Source organism: Loxodonta africana, chromosome 5 (genome assembly GCF_030014295.1).
Source record: "Loxodonta africana isolate mLoxAfr1 chromosome 5, mLoxAfr1.hap2, whole genome shotgun sequence".
NCBI classification, from domain to species: domain Eukaryota; kingdom Metazoa; phylum Chordata; class Mammalia; order Proboscidea; family Elephantidae; genus Loxodonta; species Loxodonta africana.
In genome coordinates, this window is record NC_087346.1 from 155,883,495 (window position 1) to 155,903,660 (window position 20,166).

Below are 20,166 nucleotides of genomic sequence, written 5' to 3' on the forward strand. Positions count from 1 at the left end.
GTGTGTGCAGCTTACATCTCTATCAGCAGTGGGCAGGAACTTATAAACTGCAGCACTGTCACTACTCTACACCCTGCCCCTCTTCCTCCCTCAGGGGGAGAAGTCAGAACACTTCACCCAAGAACTGAAAAGCAGACCTGTGTTGGCAGCTAGAGGCAACACTATCCAGAGCACCTGTCCCCAAATGGGTTTATGAAACTCATAAAATCCAAATCAAAAGCCCTCAGTGACCATGTTTGGAACCTGGTCTGGCCCTGAGGGTACCCTGTGGACGGCCAGCTGAGGCAACCATTTCTGAGGGTGAACCAGGCTCTTCTGCCAACATGCAGAGTTCTCAGGTGGCTGGAGAGCCCCTTGTGGTATTGAAGTACACCAGGTGCACCTGTGTGGAGGGAAGGTGCCCACAGAGCCCAGCTAAATACCAGGACAGGGGAAGGGATCGGCCGTGCCCTTCACACCATGACCATCAGACACAGCTATGTGGAGGACCCAGGGGACAGCACAGGGGGAAAACAGATGCCAAACCACAGCAGGGAGAAGGGCTGTGGTTGGCCCCTTTCTGCTCTTAGTCCAAAACTTGTTCATTTGTTTGACAAAGGACCAAAAAGTGTTTGTTTTGGGATTATCATTATTAATTCCTGAATCTTTACATATTTAAAATGTTGCCATCCCCTACAGATGCTACGCCTTCTGACGCTCCAATTGCCCCCTCTCTGGCAGGTGGGAGCCCCTGAGCCTGGCTTCTGTGTTCTTGGAAATGACTCCAGTCATCTGATAACTTTGCTGCTTTCAGATGATACAAGAAGTCCATAGCTCCTCCTGCCCAGCCCTGCCCCAAACCTGGGTCATCAAGGAAACACACCCGTCCTCCTGTGGGAAAGGGTAATAAGAGGCCATGTTCTGGGTGCTGGGGTGCTCACTGCCACTGGGCTGTCACTGCCCCTAGGTCTCGTCAGCAGGGAGAGCCAAGGAAATGAATGTAGGCATAGTGCTATTTCTAATACCACCTAATGAACGTGGGGTCTACTTAAGTATGCATCCTGTGCAGAAACACGTTCACACAGCAGGCCTGAGACCACTATCCTCTGAAAGACCTGCCTGCAAGGTCAGCCCTGGGCTAGCTGGCATCTGGGAACTTGGACTTTGGGAGATTTCCTGCTACCCTAGCTGATAATAGTGGCTCACTGAGTTTTAACTGTGTGCAAACATAGTGATTTATTCTGAACACCTGCTTTCCTTTGGAGTGTCTGTAATTTTGGTACATGCCAGACAGAGGGTGCCTATGTGACCAGCTCTAATAAAAACCCTGGGTGCTAAGTCTCTAATGAGCTTTCCTTGTAGACAATCTCACTTGTGTTGTCATGCTCACTGCTGGGGGAGTTCAGCAAGTCCTGTGTGACTCCACAGGGAGAGAACTCTTGGACACTTGAGCCTGGTTTCCCCAGACCCGGCCCCACACACCTCTTCCCTGTGCTGGTTTTGCTCTATCCTGTCACTATAAGAAATCACAGCCATGAGTATGACTGTCTGCTGAGTCCTGGGAGTCCTCCTAGAGACTCACTGGACCTCAGGGTGGTCTTGGAGACCCCGACCCACATTTCTTTCCTTTTATTCTGGAAATCTCAATTCCTAATGACTTTAACAGAATTTCTTATTTGTTTCATTCTTTTCTTTTTCTATCTTCTATTTAATCTCAGCATCACCACTAACAAACAACAAGATCACTGAACACAGTGTAAAATTCCGAAGTGGTTCTTTCTGTTCTTGGGGTATATCTTACTCTCATTGCCGTTGAGTTGCTTCCAACTCATGGTGACCTTATAGGACAGAGGACAACTGCCCCATAGGGTTTCCAAGGCTGTTATCTTTACAGGAGCAGACTGCCACATCTTTCTCCCATGGAGTGGCTGGTGGGTTTGAACCACTGACCTTTCGGTTAGCAGTTGGGTACTTAACCACTGTGTTATCAGGGTACCACAACCAGGCAGAAAACAGAGGTCACTGACAGCAGGGGCAGATGTGAAGACAAAGTCAGTGCCATCTTTGTGGGGGGGCTTGTCCTGGAGTATCCCGCTGGCTCTGGGGCGTATCCTGTCCTTGGCCTAAGCCCGTGGGATGAACGGCACCCCAAGCATACCCACAGAACATCCATGTCACTGTGAGGTCACTCCCATGCGCAGAGCCACCCTCACCGAGACCATGTGCTCAGTGGCCTTGGCCTGAGAGCCCCTGCAAAAGCCACCAGCCCTGAACAAGACAGGCATCGTAAGCTCAAGCATTACACCATTAAAGAAAAGCACACTCCGAGCCTATCCGTTAGAAGGGATGATACTGTGCAGGAAGCCGGACTCTCCTACTTCTTCGTTCTGTTTTACTTCAAGTGAGAACAACACACCCATGCCATGGCTCCCTCCACACGGTCGTCCTCGAGGACAGGAGGGCCAGGGAGCCAGGCACTGGAACTATCAGCTACAACTGTTTATGGGCCAGGGGGTCCCAGGTGTCCACAGTATCTGGACTGCAGCCCTGCAACGTCGCTCAAGGTGTTCCATGCTGATGGCATGCACCGCGGGACACCTGCCGCGCCTCAATGCTTCTGCTTGTTGTAAAATTGGAAATAAAACACACAACATGCTACAAAGCTAGCTGATTAGCATAATGCGCGCACACACACACACACCACCCCCAGAGCCACATGCATTTACCTGGTACTGTGGGCAGGTGTGGACACAAAATGATGATCATTGCACAAAGAAAATACAATGAAAATAAGGCCAAAAAGTTCCAATGTACATGTGCAGTAAACACATCTCACTGTAGACGGCAACACCACACCATTACAAACAATCAATGTCAAGCTATTACATCAGCTGATGGGCTCATGAGTCAACCATGGAGAAAGCCCATAATACTAACTGAAAACCACCCTGAGAGCTATGGAAGTACACACCCTGGCTTCACTCTACCTGCTTCCTAAGGATTTGCTGAAGTAGGTCTAAATGCTTCCCTGCTTCCAGCAGAACACGGACTCCTCCCATTGCAGCACACTGGCCACGCGGGTGCATGCTGGCTCCCAGTGGACCACATTAATTCACACTGGTGCACATTAGCTCACACTGGTTCCTATGGAGTACACTGGCCCACACTGGATCCCATGGGCACACACAGGCACACAGTGGACCACACTGGATCACGGTGGATAATACTGGTGTACACTGGCTCTCATTGGAACACGCTAGCTCACACTAGTACCCACCAGTTCCCACTGGGGTACACTGGCCGACACTGGTTCCCATGGGCACACGTAGGCACACAGTGGATCACGCAGGCCCTCACTGGTTCCCGTAGGCACACAGTGGATCATGCAGGCCCTCACTGGTTCCCATGGGCACACGTAGACATACAGTGGATCACGCAGGCCCTCACTGGTTCCCATGGGCACACATAGGCACATAGTGGATCACACCGAACATTTCAAAATAACAACTTGAAGCCTGAGAGCCTGCGACCCTGAGATAACTTCAAAAGTTAACACTCAGAACCAAAGTTCTGATACACTAAACACATGAAACGCACATCACGAAATACACCAGAGAAGCCGACATAAGATAAAACGAAGCTGACCCAGAGCTGGGGCCACACTGTGAAACCGTCTGGGGAGGTGCCATGGAGACGGAACCAGCGACCATGGGCGAGGTGGGGCCCCGGGCATGAGCAGGGTGTGTGGGGAGCTGCCCCTCTGTAAATGACAAGGACAGGGACTCTAGGTGGTAACAAGCAGGGAGCCTTCTCTGCAGTTTGCTGCGTCCGGGTCGCTGCACAGTGGAACAGCAGGAACACTGAGAGAGGCCAGGAGGGCTTGCAGCCCCCGTCCTGGGAGGAGATGAGGCACCAGAAGGGAGTAGCTGACCGAAAAGGGTCCCCTGGGACTTGTCAGGTGCCTGGAGTGCTTCTCCTTCAATGGCCCAGAGCTTCTCTGCTTTTTACTGAGCGCCTCTGGGGTGGGAGTGGAGAAGGGGCCTCTGGGTCCGGGATGCAGCCTGGAATGGCGGCCCAGCTGCACATGCTGCCCTGCGCACTGGGGCTGGCTCAGACTCTGGTCCCAGTGCTGGGCCAACCCTACCCTGAAACCTAGGGTACACTGTGGGCCTGATTGCCAGCTCTCGTCTGACGGGGCGCCTGTGGCAGAATCTGTGCACACAGGACATCCCCCTGACCTGAGACAGATACAGAGTCAGCCACACAGAGGCTGGCCTGTCCCCTCACACGGAAAGGGAAGGCAGGCTTGGTGCTGTGCCCCTTACACCACCAACAGCCAGGACTATGGCCTCAGCCAAGTTGGGAGGATTGGGAAGCTCTGAGAAGTAGGATCGTATTTACAACATGGAAAAACCATATGCTGTCACCTAAATATGGGGTACTGCCCCTCATGGTGACCCTGCCCCCATGACGCTGGCTGCACACTTACTTAGCGACAGACTGAATGACCTTGGAGGAGGTGTCCTTGATGTTAGTGAACAGCCGCTCAGTGCCGCCTCTGAGAATGTCAAAGAACCCGCTGTAGGACTGGTCACACTCTGCAACAGTCAGGCCTGGAAGCAAAGACAAGTCGTGGCAAGTCAGCGAACGCACACTGCCCCTTTCTGTGGCCCACGAGGGGCCCCGAGCAGCAGGCGGGACAAGCCAGGCCCAGCCCCCTCGAGTCTAGGAGCGACTCTGCTTCCCATTAGCTGCACGTCACCCCTGCCCAGATGAGGGGACAAAGACGTCGCCTCAGAGCTTCTGTCAACCTGAGGTCACAGGAGCACACAAAAGCCCACCAGGTCCTGGTGTCTGAGCCCCACGCTCAGAGGGACCAGATATTCAGTGGAGGCCTTACGCCCCCACAAAGCACTTGGCTGCGTCACCACGGGTGTGGGTAGAGGCTGTTCCTGAGGAGAAGGCCCTCATGAAAAAGCCCCAGCTCTGCTCCCCGGGGCTCTCCCTTCCAGGGATGAGGCCATCGCTGCACTTGCTCCCGCACCAGCCACTCACTGCCTGCTGGCTGCTGAAAGACACGGAGAGGCCCTTACCACCAGACCCTGTGGCGTGCCACAGCCTCCCTTTCTGAGCTCACAGCGTTCTGTGCTCTACTCTGACGCACCAGGAATGAAGTCAGCCACTGGTGGACAGGCCGAGGTCCAGGGGACACAGCACTGCACCCGCTTGGGCCGGACCACGCCAAGGGCAGCCCCAGGCGCCCTGCTCCCCTCCTCTCTGGGCAACACTGGGCTAGATTCCCCAAGAGGCAGACCCCACACTGTGCCTCTGAGGCACCGTCTACGGTGGCCCTCTCCAGACTTGCTCTCCATCCCTGCTCCAGAAGGAAGGGTGCATCGAGCCACGTCCTCAGTACCCATAAGGTCTACTGGGATCCAGCTCCCAGACGAGTGGGCACTGGTGGGCACAGCCGTGCCGACAGCCTGCCATCACTGGGCTCATGGGGAGGAGCTAGGTGGACATTGAGGCTGCGAGACCGCTGACATCAGAGGGGAAGATGAAGGGGCTGGACAGTGAGCAGGGGTGACCGCTCGGGGCCTCACATGAGTGCGCCCTGGGCAGATGGCAGGCTTGCTGAGGCTGGAAAGAAGCAGGCAGGCACCTTCTAAAGCTCAGTGGCTGCAGGAGGGTGGTCGGGTATAACCATGAGGCAGCCCAGAGTCAATAGGACTTGGAGCATGGGGGTGTGAGCTCATGTCTCCTTTCAGAAAGAGCTATCCATGAGCCTGTGAGGGGTGGCGGGAGCTGACGGGCCTGGGCCAACCCCGAGCCAGACCCCTAGGCAGAGCACACAGACTCCAAGGAGCAGGTGCTGGGGGAATGAACACGCAGGCCTAGAGTCCAGCTGGGAATGTCGAGAAACAGCTTGCCCTGAAGGGAGAGGACAAGGCAAACCCACAGGGGAGACCAAGACGGGCAGGTGCACTTGTTATGCTATTATTACTTTTGTGTGTGGACTTTCTAGCCATGTTCTTGTAACTCCCGCCCAGGTGATTGTGTGATAGGGTAATCGTGGCCTACCACGGGGAATGGTCAGTTTTGCCTTAAAAAAGGGCCAATTTCAGAGCAGAGCAAAGCCCACCACCACCAAGGGAAGAGACCTGCAGCAGAGACCAGCAGGTGACGGCATAGTCGGCTTCCTAGAGTGAGCCCACAGAGCGAGAAAGCTGGGTGTCTTTAGGCAGAGACTGAGGGCCAGGGTGAAGTCTACACCCGACCCACGAATTTGGGATTTGCCAGGCTCCACAACCTTATGAGCCATTCCCTTCCCATGGTTCCTGAGTTCTGTCAGACGTTGCAGTGAATTAGGGAACCCAAAGACAGGAGGAACACCACTGAGGGGAGAGGGAGTAGCTGATGTTAGAGACGGTGGAGTGATACAGTGGCTTGGCAAAGCTAGACGTGTGAGACATTTTTAATCTCCGCCTCATAGAAATCAGCTTTGCGCTGATCCTTATAAAAGAAATTATTCATTTAGCGCTGCAGAGCCGGGACACTGAGGCCTGGTCCCATAATGCATGGGGCCACAGTGACAGCCTGGGGAGCAGGTCTGGCTGGTCCCCGGGGCCTTTGCACACCCGAGAGAAGGCAGACCTTTGACAGCAGCAAGAGGCACAGGCATTACCATGCCCACCTGGCTGTGAGCCAGCCCAGGCCCCTGCAGGTCTGACCACTGTCCTAGCCCTTCTGAGGACTGAGGGAGGGGCCTATCTAGTCACAGAATAATCTAGGCATGGAAAGGCCGCACGGCTCAAGTATTGGAAGTGTGTGTTCTGGCTGGAATTTGCTCCATCCGCGGCACTGGGCCACCACGGCGGAGGCCAGCGGAGGGCTGCAGCACCAAGCTGAGTGCCTCCGGATGCCGCCAACCTGGATACAGACACAGAGTGCTGGTCAACAGAATGCAGACTCCAGAACACAGGAAGCCTGGGGAAGAGGGCCTTAAAGGAAGCTGGGGTGGTAAAAAGCTGGTATAAAAAAAAAAACCTGACACAAACCCCACCTCGCGTACAGATGTGAAGGCCGCCAGCAAGTGACAGGGCCCGTGATGCCCCGAGCTCAATGACCGGGCGGGGGGCTCTCCTGGACTCCAGGCAGGTGGTGTCCAGCAGGGGGCCAGGCCCAGGACCTTTTATGTAACTTCAGAATAAAGACTTTTCACCCCAAGAACACTTTATTTCCAAGCTTTCCTGTTTCCTGTTCTGCTGTTTTTAACAACAAAGCTAAGCTGTTCAAAGTTCCTTTGAAAACTCCAGCTTACTTTTAACTGAGCTTAAAGACTACGCCTGCCCCTCAGCCAGGGAGCCTGGGTACCTGGAAAGCAGGAGGGGTGCCGGCAGATGCACTCACCTCACACTGAGCCCCGGGAGGGCAGAGAGAGGCCCGGGGGCCGGGAGGGGTGAGAACCCCCCAAACCTCCTCCCAGGAAGAGAGAGGAGTGCCCCCTTTTTCCAAGGCAAACCCAGTCTTGGGCAAAGGCGCCCTGGAAGGTCCCAGACTGCAGGCAGGGAGGCTCCCCTTCTGGTGGTCGTGCCCCTTCCAGCCAGCCTCATGGTAGGCTCAGGGGGCCCTTATACCTCTGGCCCCAAACACGGTCCACCTGGCCTACCTTTCTGAGCCACCACCTATTCCCCTTCATTCTTGGCCACAGTTTTATTATCAAAAGGTAAACATTTTTCCTTCCAAAAAGGTAATATGACTATTTTATCAAAAGGGAAAAAGAGAAGAAAAGCACTCTCTGTAGTACCCTGGCCCTGCACTTCCCTGATGCAACTCTGGTTTCTCTGCCCAGGAGGTTCTGCACGAGCCTCAGTGACAGAGTTGGACGCGAGGCTGTCTGCAGCTTTTCCAGAGTCTACCTGTCAGCTTCTCTGCATGATGTACCTACGCTGCCATGGCCGTCTGGGCTTTGTCTCCCAGAGCCCATCTAACACACCCCACGGCAACACTGGGCCTCACCGGCCCTCAGATGGGCTCAGGCCGTCACTTATCAGCCCCTGCCTGCTCCAATGTGGTATCATGGTCACCCTACCCACCCTGGCCTGCCCACACCCCACACATGGGGCTTGTCACCTGCACATGTCAACATAGTGTCAGAAGTGCGCCCACAGGATGGCAGCCCCAGTGGGCCCAGCTAGGGCTCCCTCAGAGCAGCCCACTTAAGGGCTTGTCCGTGGTCACATGGCTGACACTTATGACTGATCTCATGATCAAGCAGTGTCCAGCCCGGCTCTGGTCCATGCTGCGGCTGTCAGTAAGGACAACTGAAGTGTTAGAAGTCCGCCAACTCACAACTCATTTTTCCAGCTGAGAACCAGGTCAGCCACTACACTAAGCAGAGCGCAGGCTTTCTGCAGCAACTGTGCCCAGGACTGGGGGCAGGCACGCAGGTGGCAGTGGTAGGCCTGTGCCGCAGACATGGGGCGCCCAGGACCTAGGGTCAGACCAGCTGTCGGCAAAGAGCTGAGAAGAACCCAATGGAGCATGCCCGCCACCTAGAGAGAGTGGCGGGTGGGTTGGATACGTGTGCCAGGCGCCGTGGTCAACACCTCTCTGACACACGGCCTCTGTCTGCTCTGGCCACCAGCTCAGGCTCCGCCTGGTGTCTGCTCACAGCCCACTGGAGCCTGCCCTGAGTGTGTCCAGAACACAGCAGTGCCGGGGGCTTGGTACACCCAGCACCTAGGCACAGTGCCCAGGTATACAACAGGTGCCTAGTGTACATGGAGAGTGTTAATTTTACTTATCTAAATGTAAGCCAAGGAGCAAGGACAATCCGTTGGCTTCAAACTATTTCCAGAACCTGATCATCTCTCCTGACTCCTAGTCTGAGCCGCCACCACCTCTTCTTAGGGGTGCTCCGGCCTCCGCCTTGGCCCAGCAGTCCCTAGTGGAGAAGCCACATCCTGGCAGTGCCACAGGGCTCCACGTGATGTCCTTCACCCCCCTGGCTCCCCCTGTCCACTCACCCTCTCTCCCTCTCTGCTCCAGACTCCGCAGCTGGCCTTCATGGCTGAACACAATCACGCTGAGGGCCTGTGCAGGGCCGTCCCCTCTGTTCTCCCACAGCTGGCTACCATGGCCAGGTACACTCAGGCTGTAGGCCTGTGCAGGGCCATCCCCTCTGCTCCCCCATAGCTGGCCTCTATGGCTTGGCACACTCAGGCCGCGGGCCTGTGCAGGGCTGTCCCCTCTGCCCCAGACTCCACAGAACTTCACTCAAACCATGCCCTTCTCAACAAGCTACCTTGGACCACCTCCTGGCACCCCAATTCCCATCATGCCTCCCTCTATCTTCTAATACTCAAGGTTACGTGTTTATTTATAGTCTCATTTATCATATGTGTGCAGTAAAGGATCAGCCTTCCCAAAGTATGGCCCTTTGCCCCCAGCTCCTGGGGGAGTGGACTCTATGCCCTTGGAATGAACTGCCTGACAAGTGTCTTTGTCCACCTGAGGACCCTGGGCCATGCTAGACAGTCCATGCTAACAATGGGGGAGCCTTGGGCCACACAGTATCAGCTCGGCCTCTGCGGGAGCTGGAGACTAAGGTCAGCCACATGGGCAGTTGGCCACGTCTACATGACCAACCTCGGGGGAGCTTCTCTGGTTAGTAAGACTTCGTATGTGTTGTCACACATTGCTGGTGGGAGAAGCAAGTGCTGTCCTCCACGCCTCTACTGGGAGAGACAGCTGGAAGCTCACACCTAGAACTCTCCTGGACTCAGCCCCATGTGCCTTTTCCTGTTGCTGCCTTTTATCTGTATCCTTTTGCAGTAATAAAATGTAACTGTGAGTCCTCCTAGTGAATTACTGAACCAGAGGGTGGTCTTGGTGTCAGAAGTAGGATTTACTAGAATGACACACCGAAACATGGCTACAACGTGGTTTGGGAAAACAAAGGATGAGAGGGTAGGGTGACAAACCTTGGATTCCTGGATGACCACCAGGACACTCATGGAATGAAACTACAGCTGCAATACACCTAGTTACTAGAGGTTAAGTTACCAAAGGCATTTAGACACAATAGAGCCAAGTCTTGAGGAGTTGGCTCATTATACACATACGAAATGCAAAATAACAACAAGCAAGCTAAATATACAATCCTTTAGTTACTGTCATCTGTAATAGCTACAATGAAAGCAAAGGAGACTGCTAGGGACAGATCCTGAGGCTGGGGCCAAGCGCAGAGTTCGCTGGTGTGAGTTATGGCTACTGGCCTCAGAGCCAGTACCAAAGGGAAAAATTATGCTGAAATTATGGCTAAGAAAACTAGAATGATTCTCAAGAAAATGGGGAGAGATAAAGAGCCAGAGACTTGTCCCAGCAGGTGGGAACCTTTAAATGGTTATTAGGAACGGGATGAAATAAACAGAATACAAACGATTAGTAACAATGCACAAACGCCAGAAAGAAAACTAGATAACTGGGAGCTCCTAAAAATCAAACAGTTATGCTCATCAAAAGACTTCATCAAAGAGGTGGAGCCAAGATGGTGGAACAGACAGACACTTCCGGCGAGCCCTCTTTACAGCAAAGACCCGAAAAAACAAGTGAAACGAGTATATTTGTCACAAGCTAGGAGCCCTGAGCATCAAAGGCAAGCTTAGACAACGAATTGAGGGGCAGGATGAGGAAGAGACCATTCAGAAGCGGAGAGGAGTTACCGGACCTGAATCGCGGCGAGCCCTCAGGCACCATTCCTGGAGCGGCGGCGGCGGGCTGGTACTAGCGTTTGGCCACAGTTTCCTCAGGGAGGAGCAGCCAGCCTCACAGCCCACTCACACCTCCGGAACCTGAGAAGAACAGTGCTCTCGGCAAAAACTAAGTACTTGCACATATTTTACCGCACCCCCTCCCCCCGCCCCCGCCGCCACTCCAAGCCGGCTTCAGTGGCTGAATTCCTGGGCCTGAGATAGGCCCTGTTGAGCACCTAGAGCCATCTTCCCAGCCTTGGGGAAGGAAAAAATTTGCAACTGGGGGGAAAAGATAATTTGCTAGCTCCATTAACTGGGGGAGCTCAGGACAGAAGCAGCTCCTGTCCAGGCATAAACTGTCCGTGGACCTTGAGCACCTTTCCCTTCTCCATGGACCTGTGTGGGCCTATTTTGGGAGAATAGGCCCTTGCTGGCAAACTCCAACCATTTCAGCGGTGCAGTGGAGAGGTGGGTGTTTGACGTTTGACATTGCTTTGCCTATTAAACAAGGTCCTCACCTACCCACATCAGGGACCTAAGGACTGGTAGCTCCACTCAGGTCACCCAGCCACCCGTGACAGGGGTCTAGAGATAACTGGTACCTCCCAGTCATTACAGCCCAAAACTTTGGGTGCCCAGGGTCCCTCTGCAGAGCCCACCCACCAGCACGCTCTAGGGAACAGGGATGCGCTTTCCTCAGAGACACTCAGGGATCGGTTCTCAGCCCCCTGCCTTGCTCAGAGCGTGACCCCCTGCTGCAATCAGATACCGGCATATACGGCATTCACCCCTGCCCCCTAAGACTGTAGGACAGAGCCTGTACCACACACTTAATACCAGCTACCTGGAAACCTGAGCTGAATTCATACAAGAAAACTGAATGGACTCCTAGGCTGATATACCTGATAACAGCTCTAGCCAGCTGGGGACAGGACACCAGAGCTCCAAAGGCGAAAATAATCAAGCTAGCTCACTCAAGCAACCCATAGGGGTATACCAAAACAAAACAAAGCAAGCAGCTATGACACAGTGTGCAAGCATAAACTAATACAATAACTTATAGATGGCTCAGAGACAACAGTCAATATTAAGTCACATAAAGAAACAGGCCATGATCACCTCAACAGGCTCTCAAAACAAAGAATCCAGGGATCTTCTAGATGAAAGTGCGTTCCTGGAATTACCAGATGCAGAATACAAAAGTTTAATATACAGAACCCTTCAAGACATCAGGAAGGAAATGAGGCAATACGCAGAACAAGCCAAGGAACACACAGATAAAGCAACTGAAGAAATTAGAAAGATTATTCAGGAACATAATGAAAAGTTTAATACACTGGAAAAACCCATAGACAGCAATCAGAAATTCAGAGGATTAACAATAAAATTACAGAATTAGATAACTCAATAGAAAGTCAGAGGAGCAGAATTGAGCAACTAGCAGCTAGAATTTCTGAACTCGAAGATAAATCACTTGGCACTAATATATTTGAAGAAAAATCAGACAAAAGAATTAAAAAAAATGAAGAAACCTTAAGAATCACGTGGGACTCTCTCAAGAGAAATAACCTATGAGTGACTGGAGTACCAGAACAGGGAGGGATAACAGAAAATACAGAGAGAATTGCTGAAGATTTGTTGGCAGAAAACTTCCCTGATATTGTGAAAGATGAGAAGATATCTATCCAAGATGCTCATCGAACTCCACATAAGGTAGATCTTAAAAGAAACTCACCAAGACATATTATAATCAAACTTGCCAAAACCAAAGATAAAGAGAGAATTATAAGAGCTGCGAGGGATAAATGAAAAGTCACCTACAAGGGAGAGCCAATAAGAATAAGCTCGGACTACTTGGCAGAAACCATGTAGGCAAGAAGGCAATGGGATGACATATTTAAAAACCTGAAGGAAAAAAATTGCCTGCCGAGAATCATATATCCATCAAAACTGTCTCTTAAATACGAAGGTGAAATTAAGACATTTCCAGATAAACACAAGTTGAGGGAATTTGTAAAAACCAAACCAAAACTACAAGAAATATTAAAGGGAGTTCTTTGGTTAGAAAATCAATAATAACAGGTATCAACCCAAGACTAGAACACTGGGCAGAGCAACCAGAAGTCAACCCAGACAGGGAAATCCAAAAAGACAAAGCAAGATTATTAAAAAAAAAAAAAAAAGCCCAAAACAGGGTAACAGCAATGTTATTATATAAAAGAAGACAACATTAAAATAATAAAGAGGGACTAAGAAGTGTAATCATACACCTTCCATATGGACAGGAAGATACGGCAATATAAAAAAATAAAAGTTAGTTTTAAATTTAGAAAAATAGGGGTAAATAATAAGGTAACCACAAAGGAGACAAACTATCCTACTCATCAAAATAAAATACAAGGGAAAAATACAGACTCAGCAGAAACAAAATCAGTAACAACAAATATAAGAAAAGGACAATATGTAAAGAAAATCTACTCAGCACATAAAATTAAGTGGGAAAAAGAAACTGTCAACAATACACAAAAAAAGACATCAAAATGAAAGCACTAAATTCATACTTATCCATATTACCCTGAATGTAAATGGACTAAATGCACCAACAAAGAGACAGAGAGTGGCAGAATGGATTAAAAAACAAGATCTGTCTATATGCTGCCTGCAAGAGACACACTTTAGAGATACAAACAAACTAAACCTCAAAGGATGGAAAAAAGCAAACAACAATCAAAAAAGAGCAGGAGTGGCAATATTAATTTCTGATAAAATAGACTTTCAAGTTAAATCCATCAGAAAGGATAAAGAAAGACACTACATAATGATTAAAGGGACAATACACCAAGAAGATATAACCATGTTAAACATTTATGCACCCAATGACAGGGCTGCAAGACACATAAAACAAACTCTATCCTCATTGAAAAGTGAGACAGACAGCTCCACAATAATAGTAGGAGACTTCAACACACAACTTTCGGGGAAGGACAGGACATCCAGAAAGAAGCTCAATAAAGACACGGAAGATCTAAATGCCACAATCAACCAACTTGACCTTGTAGACATATACAGAACACTCCACCCGACAGCAACCAAGTATACTTTCTTTTCTAGTGCACATGGAACATTCTCTAGAATAGACCATGTATTAGGTCATAAAGCAAGCCTTAGCAGAATCCAAAACACTGAAATATTACAAAGCATCTTCTCTGACCATAAGGCCATAAAAGTGGAAATCAGTAATGGGAAAAGAAATCAAACACTTGGAAACTGAACAATACCCTGCTCAAAAAAGACTGGATTATAGAAGACATTAAGGATGGAATAAAGAAATTCACAGAATCCAATGAGAATGAAAACATTTCCTATCAGAACCTTTGGGACACAGCAAAAGCAGTGCTCAGAGGCCAATTTATATCAATAAATGCACACATCCAAAAAGAAAAAAGGGCCAAAATCAAAGAATTATCCCTACAACTTGAACAGAAAGAGAGCAACAGAAGAAACCCACAGGCACCAGAAGAAAACAAGTAATAAAAATCAGAGTTGAACTAAATGAAATAGAAAACAGAAAAACAACTGAAAGAATTAACAAGACCAAAAGGTGGTTTTTTGAAAAAAGACTTCATCAAAAGAATAAAAAGACAGCCTACGGACTGGGAAAAAATGTTTGGCTACAACAAATCTTATTAGCATCTAATCTCTAAAACCTACAGGATACTGCAAAGCCTCAGTAAAAAAGGCCAAATAACCCAATTAAAAATGGGCAAAGGATATAAACAGACAGTTCACCAAAGAAGACATTCAGGTGGCTACCAGATACATGAGGAAACGCTTATGATCATTAGCCATTAGAGAAATGCAAATCAAAACTACAATGAGATACCACCTCACCCTGACAAGGCTAGCATCAATCCAAAAAACACAAAATAATAAATGTTGGAGAGGTTGTGGAGAGACTGGAACACTTATACACTGCTGGTGGGAATGTAAAATGGTACAACCACTTTGGAAATCAGTTTGGCACTTCCTTAAAAAGCTAGAAATAAAACTACCATACAATCCAGCAATCCCACTCCTTGGAATATATCCTAGAGAAATAAGAGCCTTCACACGAATAGATACATGCACACCCACGTTCACTGCAGCACTTTTACAATAGCAAAAAGACGGGAACAACCAAGGTGCCCATCAACGGATGAATGAATAAATTATGGTATATTCAAACAGTGGAATACTACACATTGATAAAGAATAGTGATAAATCCGTGAAACATTTCATAACATGGAGGAATCTGGAAGGCATTATACTGAGTGAAATTAGTCGCAAAAGGACAAATATTGTATGAGACCACTATTACAAGAACTCAAGAAACAGTTTAAACACAGAAAAAGATATTCTGCGATGGTTAAGAGGGTGTGGAGGGAGGAAGGGAGGTATTCACTAACTCGATAGTAGACAAGAATTAACTTACATAGGTGAAGGGAAGGACAACACACAACACAGGGGAAGTCAGCACAACTAGACTAAATGAAAAGCTAAGAAGTTTCCTAACCAAACACTTTGAGGGACAGAGTAGCAGGGGCTGGGGTCTGGGGACCAAGATTTCAGAAGACATCTAGGTCAACTGGCACAACCAAGTTTATTAAGAAAACGTTCTGCAGCCCACTTTGGTGAGTGGCATCTGGGGTCTTAAAAGCTAGGAAGCGGCCATCTAAGATGCATCAATTGGTCCCAACACAAGTGAAGCAAAGGAGAATGAAGAACACCAAAGACACAAGGTAAATATGAGCCCAAGAGACAGAAAAGGCCGCGTAAACCAGAGATTCCATCAGCCTGAGATCAGAAGAACTAGATGGTACCCAGCTACCACCAATGAACGCCCTGACAGGGAACGCAACAGAGAGTCCCTGACGGAGCAGAAGAAAAGTGGGGTACAGACTCAAATTCTAGTAAAAAGACCAATCTTAATGGTCTGAGACTGGAGGGACCCCAGAAGACCCAGCCCCCAGATTCTCTGTTAGCCCAGAGCTGAAATCATTCCTGAAGCCAACTCTTCAGATAAAGATTATACTGGACTGTAAGACATAAAATGATACTTGTGAAGAGAGTGCTTCTTAGGTCAAATAAATACATCAGACTAAATGGGCAGCTCCTGTCTCCTGTCTGGAGGGGAGATGAGAAGGCAAAAAGGCACAAGAGCTGGTTGAATGGATACGGGAAATCCAGGGTGTAAAGGAGGAGTGTGCTGTCACTTCATAGGGAAAGCAACTAGGGTCACATAACAATGTGCGTATAAATTTTTACATGAGAAACTGACTTGAACTGTAAACTCTCACTTAAAGCACAAAAAAAAAAAAAAAATGGGGGTGAATACAGTGGACTTTGATGGGGTAAAAACAGAGGTCTTAATACATCAATATCAAATGTTTGTGAACTCACGGGAGCCCCCGATGGTACCTCAACATTAAAGGGCCCTAAACAAATCTACTGTATTTACCCATTTGGAGGAAATTAAAAATCCAGAAGGCAAAAGTGATCATGAGACACCTGATTTTGAATCCCATGGGGTGATGGTCCAGCAGATTAACCAAGTTAAGGACTGACAGAGGGCCAGAGTCTCCTGGCTCGACCCAGCCCCAACCCCCAAACCCCTGCTGAGGACCCAAGGCCATATATACATGTGTGAGGAAAACGGCCAGGAGGTGGTGGTGACAAAGACTTTTCTGAGATTCCTTGACATATTTGCATCTGATTTTCCAGGTTTTGAGTCCAACACCTCTTGGTGAATGGGGGCAAGTCAGATTGGGAAGATATGGGGACACAACTGTTGGTGGGATAGAGGTGAAAAGTCTGGATGAAAACTGGAACGTGTGAACAGACTTTATGTGACGTAGCTGCATCTCCTTTACCTGAATGTATCACTGGCATGGATATTATGAACATTTCCCCTACCTAGTCACGTCAAACAGAAGGCATGTAAATTTGCCCTTCAGCCATTAATTGCTGTTGTTAGGTACCATCAAGACAGTTCTGACTCACAGCAATCCTATGTACAATAGAACAAAACATTGCCCAGTCCTGTGTCATCCTCACAATCACTGTTATGCTTGAGACCATTGTTGCAGCCACTGTATCAATCCATCTCTTTGAGGTCTTCCTCATTTTCGCTGACCCTCTACTTCTCCAAGTATGGTGTCCTTCCCCAGGGACTGGTCCTTCCTGATAGCATGTCCAAAGTATGTGAGACGAAATCTCGCCATCCTTGCTTCCAAGGAACATGCCGGCTGTACTTCTTCCAAGACAGATTTGTTCGTTCTTCTGGAAGTGCATAGTACATTCAATATCCTTTGCCAACACTATAATACAAAGGCATCAATTCTTCTCTGGTCTTCCTTATTCAGTTGTCCTGCTTTCACATGCATATGAGGCGATTGAAAATGCCAAAGCTTGGCTCAGGCGCACCTTAGTCCTCAAAGCGATATCATTACTTTTTAACACTTTAAAGAGGTCTTTTGCAGCAGATTTGCCCAATGTAATATGTCATTTGATTTCTCGGCTTCTGCTTCAATGGGCATTGATTGTGGATCTGGGTAAAATGAAGTCCTTGACAACTCTGTCATGATGTTGCTTACTGTTTGTGAGGGTTACTTTTTCTTTATGCTGTGGTGCAATCCATCAGACATTAATTAATGGATGTTAATTAATTGTACATGCTAAATGGGAACCTACAGGATTCCCCAAACCCACAAAGATCGTTAATTTGAAACACCATAAAATACCTAAGTGGACAAAAAGAGATTACCATTGGTGGCACAGAGGTTAAAAGCTACAGCTGCTAACCAAAAGGTCGGCAGTTCGAGTCCTCCTCAGAAACACGGTGAGGCAGTTCTCCTGTCATATAGGGTCGCTATGAGTCGAAGTTGACTCGACAGCAATGGGTATTTTCATCAATTACCATTTAATTAAATTAATTACCGCTTTAATTAGTGACATGCTAGAACCCAGCACCTGGTCAGTTTATGTGGGTTTCGGAGGACACGTATTCCACACCTGGACATACTGCTAGCTCCTATGCACAAAACTACGTAAAAGAAGATTATATGTGAATGGGGCCGGACCAACGGCAAGCCGTGTCTGAAATGCAAAGTGGTCTCTCTCAGTGCCTCTGGATCGCTGTGGTCCACGCTCTTATGATTTTGAAAGGTGCACAACGCGTACTTACACAAATTGGCGCTGAATGCAAAAGTTAGTGAGTGCCACCCAGTGGTGACCACTGGGATCCTGGATCAGAGAATTTCTGGGTGCCAGGGTAACAAACACACCATTTGAGAGGCAGTTATTGGCTTGCTACTGGGTACTGTACTGCCCCTATCCTATGACTGAAGGATATAAACTAACCCTAGTAACCAGAAATAACCTCTTGGGTGATGTCAAACAAGCACTCTAAGAAGGAAGGTGGTGCCCAGCAAAGCCCCCCAGGGGAAAAGAGAGGGCACAGGGAGACGTGAGGAAGTGCTTGTCTCCTCACAAGCAGGTAGCCTCTCTTCCCTAGGCCGACTCGGGAGCCACCTAGGAGCTCCAGGGCCCCACTGCCACCGGACGGTGCCATATGAACAGCTCTCTAGAGACCAACAAAAAGCTTTTGGCTGTGGATGGCAATTCCAAAGTCGCAGGCCACTGCATTAAGACTGGAGGATGGAAAGACCCCGCTGAAAGAAGGCAAGAATAAATCAGCCCACTGGGCTCAACTGCATGCTGTTTTCCTTGCAGTGATGACAGAACTGAACAATGATGACACCACCTGGGTTTGTGTTTTTACCAACTCAGGCAGCAGCCAATGGCCTGGCCATATGGTTAGGTAGGTCTGCAGTGGCAAACTGGACTATTACAGGTGTGCCCATATGGGGCACAAGTGTACAGAAATCACTGCGGGAACTTAAGGGCTGCCTTAAAATAGGACATCTCAATGCCCATCAAAAGAACCCCTCCTGGGGCCAGGAGGTGACCGGAACTGCAGGTAGCCATCTTGGTGTGCCCGCTTCGGGTGGCCTACTGGGTCCATGAAATGAGTAGGCATGGGGGAACCACAGCAATGCAGAGATAAGCTGAATCTGGACATATTCCTCTTGTACGCTCTGAGGCACAAAATGCCATCAAAAGAGCGAGTGATGGGCACGGGGCAATCAGACTCCCTGGGTGGAAGGCACCATACATATCTGGCAAAGTAAATACGTCAGACTGATGCTGGGAGCCCCAGGAAGCTGTAAGTGTGGCCTGTCAGAACCAGACATTTACTCTGGACTGGGCATTGCATACTTGGTGGTATGCTGATGCTCAAAATACTATAGAAGGCCCAGGACAGAGGACACTGCACCAGTCTGGACGGCTGAGTTACACTTCTTCAGACCAAGGAACGCACTGGACAACCCCTAGTGTTCACCAGCAGGCAGAGAGTGAGCTTATCAAATGTACACACCACATGGTGTACATCGTCAGGGGAATGGCTTGACAGAGAACTGGAACAGGTGACTGAACCACGTGTTGTCTAAAACGGGGAGGGAGGCCTGGAGGCCTGGCTTATACAGCTTAGTGACTGTGCACTCACACTCATGTGAGGGGGCCAAGAGAGGGTCCCCACCCACAGACTCCTCGGCTTTTCCGGGTGATCTGAGGCAGAGAGGTGGGGTGCATGCTGGCACGAGTCTACCGTTCTCCCCCACGTCACCTCAACTTTCTTTTTTCCTACCGGATGCGGCGACCCCAGGGATGCAACTGCGGGTGCTGGCAGCAGGGATGATGCCTAAGCAAGAAGCCGTAAGTATACCTTTAAGGCTCTAGGTCAGAATTCTTAAGGGCCTGTTTGGGGCAGGGGGGACGGGACTGTGCCTTTACCCTGTCTGACAAGACTGGGGTTGATGGCAAACGCAGTTGTACTGCCAGTGGCTGAGAGAGCCTGGTGGTCCTGTATCTGTTACCTGACCCTGTGTGAATGGGAGTGGGCCGGTGGGGAGGCACTGCTGGACTGGTGCTGCTGCCAGCAACCTGGACCAGCAGAGTGGAAAAACCCAACGTTCGTTCAAAAGTTAGACACATCAGGGGGAAAAAAAAAATCAGTAATAAATGAGGAAGAGAAAGAATAAAGGAACGAATAATCACACTGGGCAACAAGGGAAATCCACCATTACACAGGTGCCTCAGGTGAGGTTCAGGGCAAGTGACGATGTCATCTCTGAGCTGATGTAATGAGACCACAAGCTTGAAAGGGTGAAGCCGTGTGCTGCCAAGGCCACTCCTGCTTCTGGAGCCTGACTAGGTGAACAGAAGCCTGCACACCTGAGTGGCCTCGCCCAGGGAGACATTTTGGTCAGATGATACGCTACACCGGACCAATCGTCAAGGTAAATAAGTCTTCCAATAATACCGACAGTG

The 20,166-nt window shown here is 49.4% G+C and overlaps 1 protein-coding gene across 4 annotated transcripts in view; it reads right to left on the reverse strand.

Annotated features, from left to right (window-relative positions):
• The window catches only part of GAK (cyclin G associated kinase), a 122,713-nt gene that overhangs the window by 43,569 nt on the left and 58,978 nt on the right, over nt 1-20,166 (reverse strand). For all 4 annotated transcript variants that reach the window (XM_064286101.1, XM_064286100.1, XM_064286099.1 and 1 more), the window contains exon 11: nt 4,469-4,592. In XM_064286101.1, coding sequence (XP_064142171.1) covers nt 4,469-4,592 — 124 coding nt within the window. The remainder of the gene's footprint in view (nt 1-4,468; nt 4,593-20,166) is intronic.